Source organism: Mercenaria mercenaria, chromosome 10 (assembly GCF_021730395.1).
Source record: "Mercenaria mercenaria strain notata chromosome 10, MADL_Memer_1, whole genome shotgun sequence".
Classification (NCBI taxonomy): Eukaryota; Metazoa; Mollusca; class Bivalvia; order Venerida; family Veneridae; genus Mercenaria; species Mercenaria mercenaria.
Window position 1 is genome coordinate 48,937,737 of NC_069370.1, and position 27,030 is coordinate 48,964,766.

The window sequence follows — 27,030 nt, forward strand, 5'->3', positions numbered from 1 at the left end:
CCGTATGGTGTACGTAAGAATACTTAAATAACGTTCTGAGAGAAAGCCTGTTTGGTAACGTAGCAAATGGCGAAAATTCAGTCATATATCTACAAAGGAGTTTCAAAATGATAGGGACATTTTTCATATAACTGATATGGTTCTAGGCGAAAGTTACAGCAACTAACATCTCTGGTTACTATGGAAGACTCTTCTTCCTCCTATTTACATGAGGGCGGATGTGTTAATATTACCAGCGTTTGCTTAAAGTTGGTTATCAGAGAGAACAAACTATACTTTGCATATTAAGTCTCTTTATTACACAATGTCAGTAACAGGTATACACGTATGTTCATCTGTATGTAGTGTATAACCCTCGTTACAGGAGCAAACATAGCTTCCCCAGGTGTTGATACACGTCTGGTCACATGGCTTTTCTGTACGACACTCGTTTACATCTGAAAAATGTTAAATGTAATAGTTTGTTCAAGCGAAATCATCATAAAGTTGTGCTTTAACACAGATTGCGTTGCATGAAGCATGGGGAGATCAAATATCGGATCAAACTTGGAAAAAAGGAAAAGAAACATTTTTATCGCGAATTTAGAAGTAAGTGGGCAATAGAAAAGTGCCTTGACCCATGGCAAAACCTCATCTAAGACATGTTTTGGTAAAGGATTAAAGACCATTTTACATGAGCAGCACCATGAGAAAACATATGCATAGTGCATTTGCGACCAGCATGGATCCAGACCAGACTGCGCATGGTCTGGATCCATGCTGGTCGCTTTCAAAGCCATTTGCAATTAGAGAAACCGTTAGCGAACAGAATGGATCCTGACCAGACTGCGCGGATGCGCAGGCTGGTCTGAATCCATGCTGGTCGCAAATGCACTATGTTGGTTTTCTCATGGTGCGGCTCATATTTACTTTTGTGTTGTTTTTATTTTTGGTCTTTCGGACTCGTGGAATCCATTCAGTTTTCCTTTATACTAGAGTTCTGCATAAGTCGAGGACAGGACGGGTGTTGTACATTTCACTTCATTTATCTTGAAAATACTCGAACTGAATGTGCAATTATATTGTTTGATTGAACTGTATACTTCCAAACGATCTTCCAGATTTAGTTGTGTAATGAAGCTGTCTCTGCAGAAACTAGCAAATATAAAAGGAAGTACACAGATAAAGTTTGAACATAGGCACGACCGTATCTCATTGAACTTGCTGTCATATATTTCTGCGCTATATATCGTTTTCGTGACAAGTAATGTTTTGCTCTAAACATATTGAAACAATGTGAAATAATGGCTCGATTCAGCACTAGTTCATAGCCGTTATGTCATCCACAGCCGTCATACTCGTTATATTGTGCGCAGGAAACACATGTCGCATTCAGGTGCAGTAAACACAAGAAAACAAGTGTTTGAAATTTACCAAACTGGCAAATGATTCCATAGAAACCACTAGGACAGTGACATCGGTGATGTTTACAAGAACCGCCATTTCTACACGCAGGAATACATGTCGTGTCTGCAAGAAAACATACACAAAAAATGATGATCAATAAATACTCTTTCAGAATCCTTTTGAAGAATAAGTCATTACTTAACAAAGAAAAATGAATACGAACATGCAGAGGATACCTGTTTGTGTCAAGATCGAAGTGAACACCAAATGTAATTTTCTTCAGGGGCGGCGTAGCCACGAGTGAAAATGTAAGATATGATGTTTACGAGTGAAGGATATTTTGAAAATACATGTGAAACGAATAAAATATTTCTTTTTGTTTTACATTCAAACGAAATTGTTTCCATGTTACAGTGTATATAGTATTTCAATCTGATTTTCCAGTAATTCAATGAAAAGCATATGATAAAAATCCTTCGACCTCGTATATTGTACCTTCCACGAAAACCATCTGATGCAAGGGAAATCCGACACAACTACACTTACTGAAACAGTTACAGACACTGATATTTCTTAAATCCAAATGGAAATTTTGTTATTAAGTGAAAGATATTCTGTTCTGGTATAAACCAAGGACAAGACAAAGATCCAGTACGAATAGCCACTCCAATAATAGAACGCATACTCACCAAGGGAATCGGATAAAGCCCTCTTTCAGTGTATGTATTGATGTGTGGAAAATATAGACATTCACAGAAAATACACTGACGAAGTAAAACTGGTAGATAACAAGGACAACAAAAACATATAAAGGGACACAAAGAGGCTCCGCCTTGGATCCGTTAGTAGCAAACTACTACTGGGGATTTTAGAACTGTTACTGGGCGTAAACTGTCACTCGTAATCCATACCGTGTTATAAAGTTACAGGACAGTGTTTATAAAATTAACACTTGCCAGGGTAAATCCTTTGCATCAGTAATGGTAACAAAAGTCAAAGAAAGTAAAATGCTGCATGTATAAAATTCATAAAAGTTAAACCTAAATAACTATATCGCATGTGTTCAATGCCTTTGCAGAAGGCAAAGAAACAAGATAAATACATCTGTACTATTAAAACTGCGATGAAACAGGCCAGAAGACACATATCTAAGTAACTTAGTCCCACTGCACTTCTGGAACTGCCTATCATGCTGCTTTCCACCTGTTCAATCAGAAACAATCAAAAAGGAATGCTTAACGACAATCTTTTAAAGGACCGAACAACAGACGTGAAAAAAGTCTGTCTGGGCATAATAACCTTATTACATAGAACCTACTCAAACAAGTTCTGCCATCAGGATTTAAACGCGATCCTGGGGGACAAATGCATGTGTAGCCTCCGTACGTGTTCCGACACTGATGCTGACAAAGTCGATCTCCGTACTTCGCACACTCATCCTTATCTGAAAGAAATAGGAATGTTTGCATGAAATTTACTGGACATGCAAGATGATACAGCTTGATAGACTGATACTTGAACGCCCTTAACTAGCAATCTTAATGATACGAAGATTCTAATGACCCCACAAGAGTCGTGTCTTGTTTTTGAAATGTTAGACTTAATTATATTTTACCCAATTACTTTTTCCACTGCTTGCATTAATGCAATATTTTTACGAAACCTAGTTTCGTCCATTAAATGGTCAAGGAAAATGCTCAAGGACGGAAAGTCAGTAACTAGACCTTATATAATACCAGTTAGCGTCTCAATTTGCCTTAAACATTAAGTAAACGATAAGAGGAAGCATGCACGTGTTTAACTCTAATGGCCGAGAGGTTCTTGATATATAACAACACTTTTGAAATGAGTACATATGTACCTATCTGACAGTAAAGTCCTTCAAATTCGCTTGCACATCTACAATGCCCCCGTACACATTGACCGTTGTTGAGACAGTCTGGGATACATCCTGGGTCTGCATGTATAAAGAGCAAATTTAAAACTAGTATGAGTCAGTAGAATTGTATAAGTCGACTGAAATTTATAGCATTTTGATTTGACTTCACGTGACGGACATGAATTAATTTGGAATTTAAAACAATTTTATGTTTGTTAAACCAAAATACAATTGTTTAATAAAGTTCACTGAAAGCTGGCAAAGAACATTCACATCTTGTTCACTATTAGACTGTTTACAGTGTCTGTGGTTTGCGTGTCGATCACTCTGAATATAAATCAGTATTTCTGTACTTAATTCAACCTCCATTATCATACCGGAACATGTCTGTCCGTCCGTGCCAAGCAACATCCCAACGGGACAAGTGCATTGGTAAGTACCGAAAGTGTTTTCACATCCATACTCACACGGCCAGCTTTCACATTCATTTACATCTGAAATAAAAAATATTTATGGTAATAACAACATCTGCAAGCATAGGTGGGTGGCTTAATTTTGTACAGAAATTACTGATTTAGAAGATCAGTCAATGTCTATGAGGAAAATTAAGTACACGATTAGGTAATTTTACATTAGGGTGTAATACAGTATAAACAACAATACAAACAAAACATAAGTATGAGTAATAAATTAAAACTCTACAGGTAGACGATGCATTCGTAAAGAGCAAATACAAAAGCCAGATAATACCAATATGACAAGCATGTCCGGTGATTCCCGGCGGACAAAGACATGTGTCGTTGTCACAAGTGCCGCCGTTTGCGCAATCTGGATTACATCCGGACAATAGCATATCTGCAGGTAAATCACATGGTCGTATACCTCCTGCAACAAATATAGGACATTATATAGAACTAAGATTCGATTATTTATCTGATTTATCTTGACAAAAATTTGGATATCTGTATACACGATTTTTGCAAGAAATGTTAAACACTACAATTTCAAAATACTAACATGTTCAATCAAATGAAAAACCATATTTAGACGAAGAAATCTGGTCTATAGGACTGAAATCTCAAAGAAATCCGAAGTGCAAAACTTCACATGCTAAATGATATTCCTATACTGTTTCATTATCCTAGACCAAAAATACTGTCTGCAATACTTGCAACAAAACTTTTAGACCCCTTTTTTAAGCATATATTTAACTAAATCATAGGCTATAACTCCGGTGTGGCTGTGTGAAATTCCAGTTGAAACACCAGGCGCACAGCTTCACATGCTGAATGCCAATCCTGTGAGATATGATGACTCTGGGTCAAATTTTGTTTTATACATGCACAGCACAAAGTCGGACGAATAGACAGACGGACGGACGTTCTATCATTTCAGGTTTGTGGGGTATTTTTTTTGTTAGCTTATGGCCTTCTATCCCAAAAACCCAATGTTCACGGAATAAACCTATTGTTATCTTTTGAACTCTGTACCGTTAGATAGCTCCTAAACCATGGATGTTCGCTCGGACGAACAGGCGGGTGGACAAGAGCAACTCTAAGTCCCCCTACCTCAACCTATACACACAAAGATAACTAAACAAACCACATGCGCACATATATTCAATGACCTTGCAAAATGAAGGACAAAAGAGAATCACGCGTAAGGGCCCAACTAATGTCCAGGTCAGAAGTCAAACCAGTTCAATATGGGCTTTCAGAACTATCTATCATAGAGTAGCCGCAAACTGAAAAAAGGCGACCTGTGAAGTTTCCACTTTTCGCTATTTTATCACCAAACATGCGATGAGCCAACATAACTTTTTATTTAACATTTGAAAAATTACCGTCACTAAGAATCTTACGATGTAAGTCCATTTTTCTAATGTATAAACTCAAATCGTAGTTTTTCTACTCTATACATTATTTCTTTGGTCATAAGTTGCGTATAATAAACCGACCTGTGTCTATATTTCTTTGTGATTCATGCTGTTTTTTCTGTGGGGGGGGGGTGTATTTTTGAGAAATCACTATGTTATTATCACGCCTGTCGGTTATATGAATGATTCATGCTGGACAGCCTATAAAATGTAAAGACGAACACATTTTTTTTTCACATCAAAAAGCAAGGTAAATTTAATACGAAGGTCAAAATCTTAAACAAAATTACCCTCTGCATCACACGGCTGCACTATGAGGTCTGTTTGTGACTGTTGGAATTGTTGATTCAATACAAGTGCACAATGTGGAGCATCAAGATCCATATTTAGGTAATAACCTTGCTGACAATGTGGAGCTTGATTTAAGCATCCGGACGAAGGAAGATCGACAATACCAACACACTTGGCTGTAATAGTAACCATGCCCGTTGCATAAATTAAAATAACATATACTAATACAATATACAAATGTAGTTATTACGGTACAATCTTCTTAAAGTGTAAAGAGACCTCCTTGGTCGAGTGGTTAAAGTCGCTGGCTTCGAATCACTTGTCCGGATGTAAGTTGAGTCTCACTCGGGGTGTTAAAAAAGCCCATTAACTGGCTTACGGAAGGTCTGTGGTTCTACCCAGGTGCCCGCATGGAGGGGTACCTAGGGTCTTCCCCTACCATCAAAGCTTGAAAGTCACCATAAGACTATGTCAGTGCGATGTTTAACCCAACAATAACAGATATACTGTGAAATTTATACGTGTATTGGACAAGAACCAGACTTTAATTCTTATACAACATGTATATACCACATAATATTTAATGATATTAATCATGACATGAAATAGTTTATGCATATCAAATATAATGCATATTCGTAATTCTTATTATCTTATACAACATTATATATCACCGAATTAATATCTAATAATACATTGTATTAAACATAACATGAAAATATCTATGTAATTCACATATAATACATATTCTATAAACACTTTGTGGCTCCGTTTAGTTGTACCTCCTTCCTCTATGCACAAAGGTTCGCCATGGTCAACTGTAAGGCTGTATCCAACAGGACAATTTACATCCTCCAGAAGTTTCTTACAAAGAAAACTCTCAGCTTCCCTAACGGCAACATAACCGTCACCACACAGTTCTGAAATGGTATTTGAGAAAGAAACAAAAAAGTTCTGAAATACTGGAGGAAGAAACAAAAACTGTTAACTGACTGAGCTAACTGAAATGGTACATGCAAATGTTGTACGATCGAAATTAACCTCGGGATACCTTAGTGATAATAACCGAAATCTAATGCATAGCTTTGGCAACAAAAACAAACTTACGACCTCCGCAATGCTGTGGCATCAGTCATTTAGATCTTAAGCCATTCTTCCTCTACGCCTGATCTATATGTGCAGAGAACTAGTTATAATAAACACTGGTTCTGAATTCGCAAATTATATTGGGTTATTTGACCACCTATTATAACTGGTACAATGTCATACATATAATGCTCTTTGACACAACTCAGACAAAAGAGAAATCACCTGTCGCTTGATGATGTGAGATACACATTATTCCTCCACCCTCGTTCGTACGGTAAAACTCATCAGGCCCACAGTGTCTCTCCGGTATGAACTTTTCGCAAACAAAGCCTCCATCGACTCTCACCATCTGTTCATCAGCTAATTCATGATAAAAATGTGTACACTGTCTTCTTGGATATATAAACTTTTTTCAGTTCACCCGCCAAACTTGGCTAAATTATAGTAGAGACTTTTGTAGAAAACACTGAATTTCATAACAGTTATTTAATTTCAGTTACAAGTTATGAACGTCTTCTCTTTCAAATTATTTTCTCATTCTTATTTTTTTTAAATAAAAATCTGCTACCAAAAGTGCTTTTGGAAGAGGATATATGTTGGACTCCCTATTTTATATTTTAGGGTCAGGGCCTCTGGTCTAAAGCTCCTACGCGCTATAAAATCAAAGAAGTCTGAAGAAGGGCTCAGTCAGAATGAACGTTATAACTAGGGAAAACGAGGTATTTTCAAACATTTTATGTAAAACAACGCTTCAGAAGTACTATTTTTAATACTGTGCGTTAAGGATGCGCTTGTTATAAACACTCTGTATATAATAAACATGTCTGATTACATCTTAAAAGTAAATTTGTTTATATGGAATGCATGCGTACGAAATAGTATCAGATATTATGCATCAAATTACCTACCTGAACAAATCAAATCTGCGTCATATATTGATATACACTCGTAACTTTCTCCTAACTTAGCTATACCGAATCCGTGTTCACACATGGGTATCACGTATGAAGGAAGTTCGCCTAACAAACACTGGAAACCAATGGCCGTCTGTGTTACAACAGATCCTGGTCCACATTGCAAAATATTATGGGAATGAATTTCTTGGCCTTCAGTGATCGGCTGACAAACAGAACCAAAATTCGAAACAAAAAGAAAATGACCAGGTATGCATGGGTTTTTCGAGTCACTTCGAAATTTCTCAGCCAGATGTAGCGAGATACATGCTCCTTCATAAAACACTTCACCTTAAAATAAATGTGTAATGATTTACTAAAAGTCTTACACAGGACAAACTTGGAGATACAATACATAACTATTGTGTTTTACAATCATAAAGCAAAACAAAAATCATAAGGCGCCCAAGAAAATGTGCAATTAATCGTACCAGACTTGTACTCTAACACAAAATTCACGTTATTTGATTCTTTTTGCTTATAAGCGATACAGAGGCAATAAAACAAATTCTACGAAAGCTTTTCTTTCATATTGCAAGTCAAATTAAAAAAAGAGAATATATTCATTAAACCTTGTATGGTACCTTCTAAACAATACGGCACATCGGTCAACTGTGGTGTCATGCAATTTTCTCTGCCATCGTCACTTCGCAACTTATTTTGTCCGGGTGGACATTCTTCTTTTTCTGAACAAACAATCTTTCCTCCAGCGTGTCTTACTTTACCTTCAGGGCACTTTTGGACATGTCCAGAGACAGCTGATGGCATGTATTGACACACCCTGAAATTTATGCAATTAACTATTGACTGATACAGTCACAAGCAAATTTCAAAACCGCATAAACCATCACAACGTTTCATGCAATGGCTGATGTGTATTCTTATTTTCTCCGGAAATACCATAAAAAGAAACGATTGAAGCTTCTGTAGTTACTCATGGGGAAATTGGAATGTGTTAGTCATGAACCGTCGTCATGAGACTATCATTTTCAAACTGAACACGTACCTACCAACCGGTGTTTGGATAGGCTGGAGACCCTGAGGACAGGGTACTTCTGTTGTTACCATGTCGGTTCTCTCACATTTGACAACGTCTTCTATGCGGACTACATTTTGACCGTATGGGCAAGGTATGCACTGAATACCACGTGACGACATGGCTGGTACCAGGTGCGCCGGACAAACAGACGACGGAAAGACGGGATCTATACATACGTATCCATCTTGTGTCATGGCAGCAACTTTTCCGTTTTCGCATTTTGGAACATCGATAGTGTCTTTGTCCCAGTTAGGACCAGATTTCAACTCCTTGAACTGATGTTCATAGGGCAGTTTATTACTCAAGTAAGAATGCTTTTGTATTTGTACAGGTGCATGAGTGATTTCACACATCCAACCAGCTTTTGTATGGATAAGACTTGTCCCTTTATCACAAGATATGTCCTTCAAAGAAATTCCGTCGACACAGTGAGCTTGATTCCCGGAAATAAACTTCACCTTTCCATACGGACACAGGTGTGGTACAATATTATGTTGAGCTGTATCCATGCAAAGAGAATCGACCAAGAATTGTCCTTCTGTAAAAGAGTTTAAGTCCATCTAAAAATTTTTTTATTATAAAATATTGAAAAAAAAAAAGAATTTGCATTTCAAAAAATACATATTTACCTTTAACGTAAAACGGAACAAAACAACGTTAAAAGTATAAACTTTTGTTGGTTGACCATACAAATAACACAAAAATTATCTATTATTATTATTATTATTATACCAGATTTATATAGCGCCATTTTCATGATAAACACGTTTAAAGGCGCTTTACATATGTCAAACGCAGCCACACAGGGCGCGAAATTCATCCTCTACTAGTACAGACACAGAGCGATCTGACCAGAGGGACAGAGTGAGATAAAGCCCTCAGAACAGATAGAGAGAAATCATTTTAGATACAGGCCTGTCCGGCTAACTTAGCCTAGCTCTTTGTGAATAGACAGTCTGGTTCTTTAACGTGCCCGGTGTATAGCACCGATACACGCGAAGCCTTTTTCCTGGGAAGAACCAGTACAGGCCTCTTAGTTAGGCGGGAGACACATACCGGTATTAATTTAATGTTTTGTCTGAGATCCTTCGCAAGTAACGCCATTTCTACTGGATCAAATGCATAATGAAACAAATGTAAAATGATAAAATACGACATCGTTAACTTTTATTTTAGAACAACATGCCTGGACAAAGTGGTCCTTCTAAATTTTGTGTGTTCTTTTATATAAAAGATTGAAAAAATAAAATAATATGCATTTCAAAAAAATTAACATATTTACCTTTAACGTAAAACGGAACAAAACAACGTTAAAGTATAAACTTTTGTTGGTTGACCATACAAAAAGTATCTACAGAGAATTTAATGTTTTGTCTGAGATTTTTCGCAAGTAACGCCATTTATACTGGAACAAATGCATAATGAAACAAATGTAAAATGATAATATACGACATCGTTAACTCTTATTTTAGAACAACATGCCTGGACAAAGTGGTCCTTTATCTTCCACAATTTCCTGTTCTGTTTTCGTTGGGGAGCAAAACTCGACCCCTCCACGTATGCGTTTCCTATACCCATCGGGACACTCAAAACCATTTAAATCACCAGATGCACCATGAGCTGGATATTGTTTGCCCAAGTTCTTCAGCAATTTTGACTGGAAAGGAAAGCCTTGCGCTGGTAATCTTGGCTGTTTTAAGTTCGACGAGAGCAGACTGATTACGTCATCACTGGAATTAATTTAGTGGAATATCGTTTTAGATTTCTAATGGATGTTTCTCATTGCGAACCCTTCTGAACAATATTTCTTTAAAATCCAGACAAGCTATTGAGTCAGTGATTTTGATGTGACTGATCTACCAAATTAATTCTTTTATGTATTTGTGGGAAATTCATTTGTAAAATATCTATGATAAATCTGAATGAAAAATCTTACCTGTCTGTTGAATCAGCACAATCATTTGACACTATAATTACATACATTACTAACAAAGCCTTTGCAAGCAGAAATTGAATATTATCCATAACTAGATTAAGCAATCTACTACAAATGTATCTCTAAACACACACAAGCTAATAAACTAGTTGAAAACACTTCAGTAATGGCCCTGTACTTATATTCAATTAGGCGATATTCATAAGCATTTTAATAACTTTGGTTACAATAATGTTATTACAGTGTAGGCATTTCTGTCTTAAATTTAAACTCTCGGGTACCAGTTAGTGTTCTTGTAAAAATGCAACAGCTTATCTGCGAAACCTGACGTTGTAGCGGTTAAAAATCAGAGCCGCTGCTAGGGTGCATGAAGGGTGTTACACATTTCATAACCTCTCATGAACAGGCTTGGTCAAACCGAGTCTAGAATTATTTTGCTTAGTTGCGCCCCGATGCTTCCAAAGAACCATCTCACAGATTTTATTGCATGCTATGTTTAATAGCAGACATCTTATCAAAATATACTTCTGATTGTAATATCTTTATTTTAAGACGAATAGTGTAGTGTAGTGTAGTGTAGTGTAGTGTAGTGTAGTGAATATCGAATATATTTTTCACTGCTAAGAAAATATAAAATGGGTAAATTTAGTCAAAACATGAAATAGAACAAATTTTGTTTGTTTTACATGTAAAGTCAAAATAGCTTTCATGAGTAATACCATATATTTTACATTTCGGCTATGCCACTCGTGAAACTGTTGTATCTAGTGTTCACATGTATGTTAGTTACAGAAAAGTATAGCACAGATATCCGGCCACTAGAAATAAGTCAGAAAGAAAAAATCTCTTTTGAATAATATTTTTTGATGAATTAATTTCTGAAGTAATGAAAGTCTTTGAGCATATTACACCAAGATATAGAATAACTTCACTGATTCCTGGTGTCAATAATATGTTAACCGTCAGATAAAATCAGGTACCAGTATGGAAATAAGAGGAAGGATACTTTCCCCTTTGTTGTGTTATCCCTGGTATTAGTGTGCACTACGGAATTCCTTAGGGCCATCGCCTTTGAATGTGTTGATCTAAAACGCGATATTCGAAAGTACGATGATGAAAACGCGAAATCACGAAACTACGATAACGAAAACGCGACAACACGATGATGATAACGCGATACTACGATAACGAAAACGCGATAGTACGATGATAATAATGCGATATACTACATGTTGAACAATTCTCCTCTTTGGCGATCTTATCAGTACATCTACGGCACATATTCTGATAAGCCAGCAGACAGCGCAACTGATAAATCCTATTCCTAAACTTACATTGATTTATATAGGAAAATGATACATTTACTATAGAAAATGTCATAAATTACACATTTCTATTTATTCTATTATACCATCCCTGATATTTCCTTAAAAAACAATTCAATACCTTTACGATGGTATATTTTTCTTCAAAATAAGTCAATATTTGGTTGCTTCTAAATTCGTTTGAAAAAAGTCTCTCAAATTCAATATACTCCCTATATATATTTGGCAGAATTACACGATAACCCTGTTTTTACTGATTATTTTGATGGAAATATTAAAGTTAAATTTCCATCCCTGATATATGTAGAAAGTTTCCGCCATGCGCATTCTAGATCTATATTTTATTATAAAATAAGTTATTTCTTATTATTTCTTTGATCCACTATCGAAAATTGACCTTCTTAGGACAGCTGTGTCGATTACCTTGTAAATATCTGGCAAAAATCGTTTTTGTCAACCGTCTGTTCAGTTTTATTAATAATGACAGACAGCGCTTAGGTTTTATACCTGACTCCTACAGACTGTTACAGAAATACAGTCTCGTGCATGTATTAGACAACTATGTAAGAACTGGTGAGTTCCCTTCAAAACAAACCTGGAGGTACTTTTTACATAAACACGTTCTGTTACCTTCAAAGCAGACGGCAATTGAAAATTTATATCAACAGAGACCCTCCGCAATGAACTATCTACCAAAGGTCGGTAACGCGAGTGTATTTTGGTCACTTGCCGTAAGTGTCCCAGAATTACGTCCCATGTGTCATGTTGCGGCGTCTTTGATAGGGAAGACAATGTCACGAAGATTCGTTGAACGTTGTCCTGTATGCACCAATCTGTGTGAAAACTTAATTGACCACGTAATGAATTTTTGCCCAGAAACAAATGTAGCACGTACCTCTCTATGGAATCATATGATTCACTCCGGTGGAATTAAGTCTTACAAATCATGGATATCGCAGACACGCGACAGTCAGTTGGATTCAGTCCTTACTTTGTGCGCAGACAATGTGAGAGATGGAAAATTTAATTTTCTAAAAGTGATTTACTCATTATTCAAATGTATATTTAATGGATAGTTTGAGCTGTTATTAGGTAGTCGGAGAGACATTCTAGAATGCTTTATATCAGTTACGTTTTGAATTAAACGTATTTATTATATGTATTATTGAAAAGACTTATGTTAATATCAGTCTCTTGTATAGATCTGATTTAAGTATCATATCATAAATACCTAGTATAAATATTTATTAATATTGTAAATTAATTTCTGTGCATATCATGACTGCTCAAAATGCTGTAAGTTAAGCAACGCTTTAATAATTCGTTATCGCGAAATGTATAGCATTCAAGTTAAGTGTAATGCAATTAACTTGGATATGCATCACTATTTTCTTTATATATTACCTAAATCGTATTTGATTTCAGCCATATCTATTGCTGTCTAAATAGTTTCGATTTCGATTTAGACATTACTATAGAACTTGTGGTGTAACTATATACTTAACAGTGAACATAGGACTTTCCTAGTAGTTTTATTTCAATTATCTACTAGGAAAATCAAAAATGTATAACTCTGTCAGATACGATACGATAACCAATGATATCTGTACTTATTTGTGATTTAAATTTAGTGTGTATGTATGCATTAGAAAATATTCTCGTGTAATACACTGATAATTGATTTTCCTTTTAAATTATTTTTAAGGAGACTTATATTTTGTAAATAATGTTTGATATATATTATATAATTACCCGTGTTAATGATAATTGGATTTGTTCTACAGGTATATCAAAATGTCTGTCTGTAAATATTGTCGAATGTGTATGTGTGTGTGTATATATGTTCAGCTCTTCATGTATATTGAAGGAAATAAAGTATCTATCTATCTATCTTTAACAGAGTTTAGCATGATTTTAGGTGCGTTCCGTCTGACAAATGTTCTTTTAAAAGTGTTTTTCTTTTTAAAGTTTTCGTGGCATTTTCCTTTGAAAATATTGAGATTTGTTTTTTAAAAATTCGAAAATAAAAGTGAAAGCAGCTCTGTAGTTGCATTACAGTAATAACCAAAATAATAATACAATATATTTATTATGACTTATTTTGACAAAATGACTGGGTGTTTCAGTAAATTAGTTTATTTAAACTTTATTTAATTAATTTATTTATTAAATTTAAAGTGTCATTTTGGTCAGGTAGCATCCTGTTTCTTGTATACATGTATATCATCGTGGCACGGGACAGCGTATTGTATTGACAAAATATTAGAATTATAAATTTTATGGTCATATGCCTTAAATCTACGTACTTAAAACCGTTCTATAAAATGTCGTTTAAAATCTTCAGGACCGGGCAAACATTCATACAAATACAAGCACAAGGAATTATATTTTATATTTCATCGTAAAAAGCATTAAAAACAGCCAATTGTAATGTGTGTCCATAACAAAAAGTTTGTCAGTAATTAAGTTTTAAAGCAATTTGAAAAAGAAAATGAAAAACCCGCCAGTGAAATGACCACAGAAGAACTTAAAACAAGACTGAAATCACTAGGAATCACTACAAAAGTTACTCCGCAAAGCCACTGATGCTTATTGATAAGTGTGTGTTAATATGATACAAAGATAAGGACTCTGAAAATAAGGGGAATGGTGTTGGAGATGATATATTATAAACAGATGTGCAGATATTGTATATAATGTACCTCATTCAATATTATCAAATTTCATAAGAACTCTATATTTTATCATAGCTGCATGCGTACATTTAAAACAGGGTATAGCCATTCATCCATACATCTTACTCATGTATACTTTGAATTGTTTGAGTACCAATACATGATATTATTAAAAGATGTGCAATGAAATTATTGAATAGATTTGGTAAACTTGATAGATCTATCCGCTTGTTATTCAGTCTGAAGAATACATCAATTATTTAAAAAAAAATCTGATTTCTGATCTGATAATAAATACTATCACAAAACATATCACTATCTTGTATTGAAATGTTTTCCTCTCGTACAGTTTAACTACTTTTGTTGGATTAAAATTTCAGATCAGAAATCTATAAAACTATAAATCGAATAAATTTCTAATGAAACACTTGCGTATTAGGTGCGAAAAAGTATCCATTGTTTCGTGCAAAGCACAGAAAATAAATTGCTAAAATATTTTGTTTAAAGAAAAACATCAGTCACAACATTCACATTCCGAATGAAGAATGCTGTTCATTTATATTAATTGAATGTATATAGACAATCAAGCATGTAAGAGATGATGTCTTGTTATGATCACTGTTTGAGATAAGAGTTATCAAAGCGCTAAGGGGAGAAAACGCTAACAGAGAAACTGACTTAATCGTAGTATTAGCACACTTCCTTCCCCTGATAAGTGAGGAAAATTTCTCAGTATGTCGCGTTTTCACCATCGTACTGTCGCGTTTTCACCATCGTACTATCGTGTTATCGCGTTTTCGTTATCGTAGTATCGTGATATCGCAATATCATTATTGTACTATCGCGTTATCACCATCATACTGTGGGGTTATCCCCATCGTACTGTCGCGTTATCACCATCATACTGTTGCATTCTGATTATCGTACTGTCGCGTTATCACCATCGTACTGTCGCGTTATCATCATCGTGCTGTCGCGTTATCACCATCGTACTGTCGCGTTATCATTATCGCACCATCGCCTTCCGGTGCGCATCTGCATGCTAAAAATGAGAAGATTAGAAGTTATGTTTTTAGAACTACAGATCCTGCTCTAGCGATAGGACGATATGCAGATTCGAACGAGGCTGTTCCTGTGTGAAAATCATGCTTTTTTATTGATGATCCTCCTAGCTGCTAGTTACTAGTTGTCAAAAGCAAAACATAATTAACCATTCGTTTTGCATGCTTTTTCAGGTTTCGTCAATTTAAGAGACATTTACAGAAAATGAATTTAAGGAGACAAAGCGTGTGGGATGTTGAACAGGTTCAGAATGCTGTGCAGATATAATTTTACTGCATTTCTCATTCCTGTAAAATCATAGATAAAATGTCTGAGTAAAGGGGCATTAACTCTGTCACTTTTGGTTGTAAACCGGTTTACTTTTTATTTTATTTTCGCAGAAAATTGACAGACATTGATGCATTAAAATGAAAATAAATGCCATGAAAACTGCAAACAATATTCGAAGATTATTTGCGATGCGCCGATTTCAGTGTTGTTATGCGTCTTACGGAATTCAACATCGATAACTTGAGCTTTACAAGACATGCATTAGCTTTTCAGTGTAGAAATAAAAGCCATCATCTTTGTGAAAATATTCATCTTCATATTTGTGAAAATATTCATGTCACCTATCGATATGACAAGTAGTTTTGCCATCTCTGTTGAAACAGTAAAGCAGTTTTTAGGACTAAAATATATTGTATTATGATATAACATTACAAACCGGGAGATAACTCCAAAGCTATTTGAAGCAAGATCTATACGTTGTATAAACACATACTTGAAGCAGATGTTATTTGTCTTTAGATGTTACTTCATCAACACCGATCCGAGAAATAAATCACGGTATGTTAAAAAGAACCGTAACGTCAATTGTAACAATTTTATGTTTCTCAGGATCAGGAGTGGGAATGGAGAAAAACAAACAACTTGTGGGATACTGCTATTAATGGCCGCTTATACACGTTTATTTTCCATCTATGCAACGTGATTAAGTATACATGCACGTACAACTTAAAGTAAGAGAGAAATCGCAACTTAGTGTTTTAATGGGTATACTGTTTTAGGACTGATGCCGTCAACCAATCATAATAAGTATTATATTATTTAACACGTTTCCTAATTCTGTATTTTATGCAGTTTCATACGTTTTATATTTCTATATTTAATGTTACAGGTTCTCAATGTGAACGGTTACGCGTGCTGGCAATTTTTTAAATGCAGTCTATCATCACCACTCGATGATCTCAAAAGTCTGAAATGAATCAATGTTTTAGTTCCGCATAGCCTGCACTCGTCATTAACCCAACCAGTGAGGGTACAGTCATCCATGTTCAAGCAGTGTTCAGTGCATGAATATTCATATGTATAACTGTGTTCTATTGACTTTTCCGGTAGGAAGAAATATGCGTAACATAGCATGACACTGTTACCGCAATTCAAATATAGCTATGTGCCTAATGAACACGGACTAATGAATTTCAGTATATGCGTGTTAGTACGGCTTAATTGTGAATTTGTATTTTGGTCTGATATTTGATAATACGCGAATATTTAACCTAGCAAACCACTTCAGACTTCAAAATACGTCAACATAAGTTTCGCGAAAATATATGATCAACCAAGACATAAGAGGACTTGAAACATGCTTCTTTCACACCTTCGCTCCTGCTACAAGCCAAGCCAGCAACAACAATTTACCAGCTCTTTTTCAGACAATTAAAGTATACCAATCGTATTTTTGGAAAACATTATGGCGACCAAAACAAAATTAGTTCCCATGTCATTAACTTTAGGGTAATTGGTTTTCAATACGGCTTTACTGTACAGTTTGGCCATTTTTCAGCAAAACTCTGAGCATGCGTACATCTAGTTTGTTTGTTCTACTTAACGCCCGTTTACAACTTTATTTTCTGTTATATAATGCGGGCAGTTAACCTAACCATCGTTACTCGGAAAGACCAGTACTAGACTCCAAAGTCCTTAAGCAGCTATATAACTGCTTCCTCACAAGAAGAGTAGTAGTCGGAAACAGGGCTCTAACCCATGACCCGCCATCAGTGAAAGTTGTCAGAAACAACAAGCCTTCACAACGGACCAAGACCGAATACATCTAGAGAGTGCTTATCTACATATCGAGGTCTATTTAAAAAGTTACTCTTTCCGTGTAAAACACCGGCTCCTAAAAAGACTTTCGACGATAATATCTATTAAAAAGTGATCCCCACCAAACCTAACGGACAATTTTACTAGATCTACAACTCTAATACCCTCCATTGCCAATAGTTAACATTTTGATTGTACTACTACTACTGGTGCCGCTACTTCTATTGCTATTACTACATGTACTTCTTCTTCTCAGTCTACTACTACTACTACGTCTACTACTACTACTACTACAACTGCTACTACTTCTACTTCTACTACTACTACAACTGCTACTACTGATACTACTATACCTGCTTCCACTAATACGTCTTGTACATCTACCTCTTCTTCTCCTGCTGCTGTTGTTGCTGTCACTTATTCCTCTGCTGCTGCTGCTGCTGCTGCTGCTACTGCAACTGCCACTACCACTACTACTACTACTATTACTTTCTATTGTTGCCGCTACCGTACTTACCTGCCACTGCTAAGTATTGCAACTTCTATTAATACTAAGTTCTATGCTAGCAGTTTCTTGTGCAGTTTTCTTCTGAACAATTACTTCATACCGAAGTTTGCAGGGATTATTGACACTGGTGTGTTTTGTGAACGTATTGTGAATTGTTATTTTCCTGAAAAAAATGTATACACCAAGATACAGCGTCTAGAAATAGAATCCCTTTTCCCGTTGCGGAATGCTCTGGTTTCTGTGTCAAGTGATGGTATCTGGGGCTAATGGTCAAACGGAAGGACGGACGGACGGGCAAGGGCAAATCTATATGCCCCCCTCCCCCGAGTGGGGGCATAAAATGCAGCAATTAGGCCTTAGATACATGAGTTATCACTAAACTTGACCAAATGACCGGGGGTCGTTTTTTTATGGGAGTCAATATTCTTCGTGAGGTTCAGTTTACTTCACGTGGGGGAGTCATAGTACTATGATCTGGAGGTCATAATACTATGACCGGGGGTCACTTTTTCTATAGAATAATGACCGGGGGGTCATTATTCTATGGGGGTCGAAATACTTCATTACACCGGAAAATTCCGATAACAGATACTAAAAATTATTATTGATAAGTGGAAAATTTGATTGCCATTATATGGGTCCATTTACCTTAAAGTAAAAAACAATTGAGCCGCGCCATGAGAAAACCAAAATTAGTGTGTTTGAGACCAGCATGCGGATCCAGACCAGCCTGCGCATCCGCGCAGTTGGGTCAGGATCCATACTGTTCGCTTTCAAAACCTATTAGAATCAGAGAAACTGTTAGCGAACAGCGTGGATCCAGACCAGACTGCGCTGGATCCATGCTGGTCGCAAACGCACAATGTAATTGGTTTAAACATGGCGCGGCTCAATTATGAGAATTTTGAAAGTGTACAACTTATCAAACGGAAGTTTAATTTTGATATATTGCACATCCAGCTATGAGGATTAGAAAAAAATACTTCGAAGCATTGAACCAAGCAAAATATGAACTGACTTTGTTTAGCTGAGTCTATTCAGGAAAGATTATGAAATGTGTACCATGCCACCATCAGTCAGCTCCGTTGTCATGTAGTCTATTAACATTTTACTGCTTCAGAAATAAGACCGTTATCAAAAGCAAAAAGGTCAGTTAGGCCATATAAGTTATGACGACATTCGGTCATCAATGTAAACATGTGCAAATTTTTGCCGAACCTTCTGGCATTTTTTCATGCTCTAAAACAATGTGTATGGCAATATTATAGAGCACAGAGGTTGCGTGATTTAACATAATTTTGTTTTGTTTCGATGCCTGTTTTTATTTAGAGATAACCCCAATTAACCGTTGTGTTCTGTGTGTGCTGCCTGCTGCAATTTTCAAAGCCAGGTAACGGTAGGTTATCATTGTTAACTTTGCATTCCATTTAAAATTTATTGTCTGCATGCTTTGATGCTTTCTGGAGCTGAGATATATCCGGGGCACCATCCAGGCACGAACCGGGAACAGTTGCTTCACTTGCTTCACTGCTAATCCGTGACGTCATTACAGTTTGAAGAGGATGAGGCTCTGCTTTGTGGTTTATGATACACAGTGATTGATCGTTCTGATTTTTTTTTTCGACTTTCTCGACACGCCTCCCTTTGATGATCAACTGCTGAAACTAAAAATCAATTTTATAGGGTTTCATATTAAAAGATCTACATGTATATTAAAATCTGTCAAAGGACAGCTTAATATCATTACTTATATTTCAGTTGTAGTTTCTGGTGATTTTTTAAATCAATAAAGCATATCTTTCTCGCGATACATGAAATTATACTACTGGTTGTTCGTTTCAGATATTATTTTCCTACGGTAGTGTTACTAGAACACACAGCTGAATAAATACGATACACGTAAGTGATACGTATGACGCGATATGACCCGTAAGATTTGCATCATACCTTCGTTATTAAAATATCGGCAGTATTGCCATAGGCGTAGGAGCCGGGGTGGGGGCTGAACTATAGTTTCCTCCCCCCCCCCCCCCCCCCCCACAATATTTTGGAAAAGAGATATAACTTGCAGTCTAATATAACAATTATTTAGTATCATATAATTCATTTCAACTTGATTTCTGATTTGCATTTGGCCTTTCCTTGCATTCTGACTTGTTTCTTTCCGTAAGGTGAGTATTGAGCTCGTACGCGCCGAGGATTGTTTGATTATATTTTATAAAAAGAATATAATATCGAGCGCATCACTACAGTTCCGGTTTGAGCGTCTGCAAAAACAATGTATTTAGCCTGTTTACGCATGTACACGTTATGCGTTTACGTTTTTCATTGTCGAAACAAGGGAAATGATATTTCCACAACTTTATATCACAATTAGATAAATGCAGCACTATTTGATTGTATATTCAGGGCTTCTACCGAAGACTGTAAAAAAAAAAAAAAAAGATAGCACGCTTGATTAGACACAATACATATTTTGACATGCGGACAGTTCAGCGCGTAGTCGTATGCCTATCATCAGAAAAACTCAATGATTGCTAAAACACTGAGGGGTGCTACGGCCCATTTGGCCCCTGGACAAGGCTTTGTCATGAATGCACTGGGGATCCCTTGTCAGCCCCCGCCCCCCCCCCCACCCCCACCAAATTGAACTCGCTCTGGACAACGCCTGTGATTGCTATTTGTGCCACCGGAATCTTTTTAATGGCAGGATAGAATAGCCCCGAATCTCACGCTTTACGACTTAAAGGGTACCCATGCTTTACAGCATTTAGCGGGGTACCCAATTGCTGTTGGTTATCGCAAACAAACAAGCGTTTATTTTGGCGGGAAAACGTGCGTTTCATGGCGTATTAGAGTTACGGTGTTTCATTAAATACAAAAGAGAGAGATACATATTTCTTCTATATATGCAGAAATCAAAGTGGCAAGGCTTATTTTAAGTATCAGTACACGCATTTAGACTTAGCTATATAACTGGAGAAAAATCTGAATTGTGATCGTCTCCGAGTTCAAGGCTTATGTTAATTATTTCATGTAAAGTTTTGGAAAATGCATGTACAGTATATGCTAGATTTAGCGGTATTGGCGTCCTGAAAACTGGTGTGTAAAAAACCCTTAAAAATACGGATTCGGATAAGATACACACATATGTTAACTTAAGTAATCGTAACACCATTACAACATTACAGTTATGTACAAAAACACTTGGACGGGCCTCTGTTGTTTTTTTTTTTGTTTCATTTAAACTTCTGACATAAGTTATAGACAATGACGTCACATAATACTTGGAAAAGTCAGTCACTGTTGCATCGTATACATGTAGAAATATTTATTCTGTTAGCGTGTGTAAAATATAGTTATTAAACAATTCACCACTTGGGTTCCAGTATAAGATTCAAGGATTATTTGTAGATTCTAGATCTATAAGGTACTGTAGAATTTTCTTTCTCGTTTTTTGTTGTTGTTTTTTTGCACCATGAATCATTGAATGACAGATCTACCATCTTCGCCCATAGCTTTAGCTAAAAAATCAGCTCAGAGATGTTTATAGCACAGGAGTCTGAAATTCTATCAATACCATAGAAGTCTATCTTTATAAAAAAATACCCCCTACAGTAGATTCTATATATATCTATAGAATCTAGGCCTACTGTAGGGGGTATTTTTTATAAAGATAGACGTCTATGGTATTGATAGAATTTCAGACTCCTGTGCTATACAGTAAACATCTCTGAGCTGATTTTTTAGCTAAAGCTATGGGCGAAGATGGTAGATACAACTTCATGACTTAGGCCTATAGGCCGTAGAGGGGGATGTTTCGAACTTGACCTAGTTATCATCAAGATAAACATATTGACCAAGTTTGATGAAGACAAGACCAAAATTTACGACCTCTAAAGTGGTAACAATGTTTTCTATGTTTTGACCTCCTGACCTAGTTTTTGACCACACAAGATTCAGTTTCCATATTGACATAGATACTCTTAAGATAAACATTGTGACCAAGTTTGATGAAGATCTAACCAAAAATGTGACATCTTGAGTGGAAACATGTTTTTTTCCCATGATTTGACCTCTTGACCTCTAGTTTTTAACCCAACATAACCCAATTTCGAAGTTGACATAGATATAATCAAGATAAACATTGTGACCAAGTTTGATGAAGACCAACCTTTAGAGTGGTAAAAAGGTTTTATCATGAATTGACCTTGTGACCTAGGTTTGACCCAACTTGACCCAGTTTCGAACTTGACCTAGATATTATCAAAATATTTATTGTGGTGAAGATCTGACCACAAATGTTACTACTAGAGTGGTAACAAGCAATTGTTGACGCACACACGAACAGACGGACGCACAGACGAACGACGGACAAAAGGTGATCACAAAAGCTGACCTTGTCACTCTGTTACAGGTGAGCTTAAAAGGTCGTCTGAACATCATCACCTACGGCCGGTGTAATGAAGTATTTCGACCCCCATAGAATAATGACCCCCCGGTCATTATTCTATAGAAAAAGTGACTCCCCGGTCATAGTATTATGACCTCCGGATCATAGTACTATGACTCCCCCACGTGAAGTAAACTGAACCTCACGAAGAATATTGACTCCCATAAAAAAACGACCCCCGGTCATTTGGTCAAATTTAGTGATAAACTCATGTATCTAAGGCCTAATTGCTGCATTTTATGTCCCCACTCGGGGGAGGGGGGCATATAGATTTGCCCTTGTCCGTCCGTCCGTCCTTCCGTTTGACCATTAGCCCCAGATACCATAACTTGACACAGAAATCAGAGCATTCCGCAACGGGAAAAGGGATTCTATTTCTGGACGCTGTATTTTGGTGTATACATTTTTTTTCAGGAAAATAACAATTCACAATACGTTCACCCAGTGTCAATAATCCCTGCAAACTTCGGTATGAAGTAATTCTTCAGAAGAAAACTGCACAAGAAACAACTGCTAGCATAGAACATAGTATTAATAGAAGTTGCAATCTTAGCAGTGGCAGTAAAGTACGGTAGCGGCAACAATAGAAAGTAGTAGTAGCAGTAGTAGTAGTAGTAGTAGTAGTAGTGGCAGTGGTAGTGGCAGTTGCAGTAGCAGCAGCACCAGCAGAGGAATAAGTGACAGCAACAACAGCAGCAGGAGAAGAAGAGGTAGATGTACAAGACGTATTAGTGGAAGCAGGTATAGTAGTATCAGTAGTAGCAGTTGTAGTAGTAGTAGTAGAAGTAGTAGTAGTAGTAGTAGAAGAAGAAGAAGTACATGTAGTAATAGCAATAGAAGTAGCGGCACCAGTAGTAGTAGTACAATCAAAATGTTAACTATTGGCAGGGTATTAGAGTTGCAGATCTAGTAAAATTGTCCGTTAGGTTTGGTGGGGATCACTTTTTAATAGATATTATCGTCGAAAGTCTTTTTAGGAGCCGGTGTTTTACACGGTAAGAGTAACTTTTTTAAACAGAATAATGTCCGGGAATCGATATTGTATGAGAGTTCGAATGTAGTAATTTCGGCAGTGAGTATTTTACATGGAAGGAGTCACTTTTTCTATAGAATAATAACCGGGTCGTTATTCTATGAGATTCGAAGGGAGTCATCTTTCGTGAGTCAGTTTTTTACTTGGAGGGGTCAGTTTTTCTATAGAATAATGACCGGGGGTCGTTATTCTATACAGTTTTTAAAGGGAGTCAGTTTTTTATAAGGGGAGTCAATATTTTACAGGAAAGGAGTCACATTTTCTATAGAATAATGACCGGGGGGTCGTTATTTTATGGGGGGTCGAAATACTTCATTACACCGGTCATCATACGCGCGGAAGATAATGAAGTGAAAGCAAGGAGATGACTTCAGTGAGACTGGGTATTTGCGTTCACCTACGTGGCTGTAGGTTAAGAAGCACATCACTTATCTCGGCAATAAGACTTCCACGTGCAAGCGACCTAAGTCTGAGAGCCGTCGGTGCTTTTAATTGTGTATTGACAAAACTCGTCAAGTTGCGTAAGACACATTCCAGTAAGTTGTCAGTCCTTGAGCAAGGATGGGAATTAACACTTGAATAACCACCAAGAATTATAAAAACGACTATCATCGAGGGATTCTCTGTAAGCATTTTAGAAAACCAAACTATCATAAAGGGACGTACAGTTTGACTTCAAACTCAAATGTCATGTTATTTTTTTTGTGTAGGTTGGAAGCGTTGTAATTTCAGCTATGATCTACTCATGGTTTTGGCTGTTAAATAGTTATGACTTCTCTGACTTTAGTTTATTCGATTTCATACCAGACAAAAAAGCCTTCTGATATCCTTAAGGTAGCTATCGATAAGTTTGTTTTACCAGCGACGAAAACTTACAAAAATGCGTATATCTTTAAAACTACTTGCAATAAGTGTATATAAGTATACATTTTCTGTAAGGTCTTGGAAAGCCCTTTTACATGGTGTTATTGAAAATATACTTAAGTTATTGAACGAAAAAAGTTGGTCAAGCAGTTATTTTTGAACGGGCCTTGAAATTTCATCCTACCCCCTATAATGTAAATTCTTTTTGCTATTTGTACCGATTAAATAGCTTGAGAGAATCTTGTTACATTTTTTGATATCTGCAATGTAACAAAATTTACAGGCTGTTGAGTACAGAAATCTTGAAAAGTACCCTACCCTGGTACGAAAATGTGTTTATAATTGAATTTATCATTTTATCAAATGACTGTGTCACGATTCCCTCAAGCTATATTTTTGAAATTTTTGTAATATGGGGTATGATGAACTTGCAAGGTCTGTTACAGAAAGTCCCGTCAACTGATATTTTGCAAATAGTGATTGCTCAATATTTATTTACCACTACCTTAAAATAACTATATAAGCATGTCAAATGATAGAAATTTCAAAGGTCTTTCCAAAAATTTATACTTTGTATACTTGTTTAAAATACTTTCAAAGATTAGAACAATTTTCTGATTTTCAATTGCCACTTTTCGAAACGTATCTATAGTACCCTTAAAGTAGTTTTATTACCAACGTACGCACATGCAGTATTCATTAGTACAAAGACAGTTTTTGGTGTATTTATGTTTAATCAATTCTCAAAATTAAATTGTTCAACTCAGTATACAGTTGTAGTGCTGACTCAGCGTCCAGTGGCATCTGTAGGTCTGGTTTCAAAAGATGTGCTAATTCTTTGAATTCCTCACAGTGTCTTTTTGACGCGAATACATGTCTTTGCAAACTTTTACGTCACTCAAGTCTATTGCAGTGCCGAAGTCGTTAGTTTCAAACAAATCTGGTATAAAGAACAGTGTGTCAGGTTTTCCACCAGTAACCGAAGAACTGGTTTGTTCCCTTATCTCGTGAACGTTCCATTGCTGTGCAATCCGGTCTAACTCGGTTTGTATGAGATCCGTAAAACAAAATTTTAAGTTCTCACATTGTGTTGTATCCAGTTCATTAAGCGTCCCTGTATTGCGTAAGTCTTTGAAAAAGTTAATCCTCCAATGGATTCCGTTTTGTCGTAATGGACCCCACCACTTCTCAATGCGCTGGTTAGATGTGCTTTTTCCAACTACAACGCTTCGAGTCCCAGCAAACGGACCAGCAGCATCGTGCCGGAAGTACTGCTGCAAAAGTAAAGCAAATGAGTTTTCGGTGCCACCATCAGAATGCAGTATTCGAGGAACTTTTTATGCTCATTCAATGCATCTAAAAAGTATCTTGCAATTAAGTGTGGGTCATTATTTGAGTCCGAAACCTCTAACCATATTATTTTTCTATTAAATCCATCCACCGCACCATGAATACAAAATCCATATGGCTTTAGTTTGTCGTAACGGTCTATATGCCATATAAAATTGGGTCCTTTCGCACAGTACACGCGCCGGCGGAGACGATGTGCTTTTCGCAGCTCAACACCAACTGGATTTAGCGCTCTCATTATTTCAATGACGTCGTCCCTTTTGACGCACATGTTGTAATCCAGCATTAATCGACGCCACATGGTACGATAACCTATGCATTGTCCGCTTATTTATATTTCTCTGTTTATAACATCAGACACAATCTCCAAAGCAGTATATATTCTATTAAGTCGTTTCAAATTTAAGCGTTTAAGTATCCTCTTCACTGTTCTCAAAGATGTTATAATGCCATATCGGATCAGTAAAAATGCAACAATTTCATAGATCTTAAAGCCTTTCTTAAAGTACTCTACTATGAGCATTGTTTTGTCTGTTATAGATGTTGATGGTAGGTACCTGGGCACAGTAGCTTGGGCAATACCGAGCAGTATTATGAAGCAGACACAGAACACCATCCAAGTTTTCATCTTCATATTTTTCAGTCTAGTAGTTGTGTCTGAAATAATGTTTATCTATGACATTAATCTCTACATGGTACAAAATAGGTACAACTATTAAGTCCAAAGTATTCCAGATGGCCTTCAAAAAGGAAGTACTCATTAAGGGTCCAATACCTAAACATGTTTACTACTGGTTCTGTGTTTGCTTTGTAAAGATGCAGTCTATTTCTTACCTACCTATACATGTTTAATACTAGCTCTGTGTTTGCTTGGTAAAGTTGCAGTCTATTTCTTAACTACCTACACATGTTTAATACTGGCTTTGTGCTTGCTTGGTAAAGATGCAGTCTATTTCTTACCTACCTATACATGTTTAATACTGGCAGCTTGGTAAAGATTCAGTCTATTTCTTACCTACCTATATATGTTTAATACTGGCTCTGTGTTTGTTTGGTTAAGTTGCATTCTATTTGTTACCTACCTATACGTGTTTGATACTGGCTCTGTGTTTGCTTGGTAAAGATGCAGTCTATTTCTTATCTACCTATACATGTTTAATATTGGCTCTTTGCTTGCTTGATAAAAATGCAGTATATTTCTTACCTACCTATACATGTTTAAT

General features: G+C 36.4%; 1 protein-coding gene across 1 annotated transcript; it reads right to left on the reverse strand.

Annotated features, from left to right (window-relative positions):
- Positions 1-275: 275 nt before the first annotated feature.
- LOC123561635 (neurogenic locus notch homolog protein 1-like) lies at positions 276-10,803 on the reverse strand. Its single transcript, XM_053553036.1, has 14 exons — positions 10,450-10,803; positions 9,996-10,243; positions 8,481-9,051; positions 8,059-8,255; positions 7,430-7,765; positions 6,744-6,881; positions 6,215-6,352; positions 5,432-5,608; positions 4,016-4,150; positions 3,643-3,759; positions 3,248-3,343; positions 2,705-2,830; positions 1,414-1,509; positions 276-437 (listed from the first exon to the last, which is right to left on the reverse strand). The coding sequence occupies exons 1-14, from the start codon at positions 10,536-10,538 to the stop codon at positions 298-300; spliced, it is 2,604 nt and encodes an 867-aa protein (XP_053409011.1). The 5' UTR covers positions 10,539-10,803; the 3' UTR covers positions 276-297.
- Between the last annotated feature and the right edge of the window lie 16,227 nt (positions 10,804-27,030).

Excerpts from the sequence above, each read along its gene's own strand:
- LOC123561635 (XM_053553036.1), bottom strand. The coding sequence starts at position 10,538 with ATGGATAATATTCAATTTCTGCTTGCAAAGGCTTTGTTAGTAATGTAT. Across the intron at positions 9,052-9,995 it reads TAAAGGACCACTTTGTCCAG|AAGGACAATTCTTGGTCGAT; the intron begins GCATGTTGTTCT and ends ACTCTTTTACAG. Across the intron at positions 6,882-7,429 it reads CGCAGATTTGATTTGTTCAG|CTGATGAACAGATGGTGAGA; the intron begins GTAGGTAATTTG and ends ATCATGAATTAG.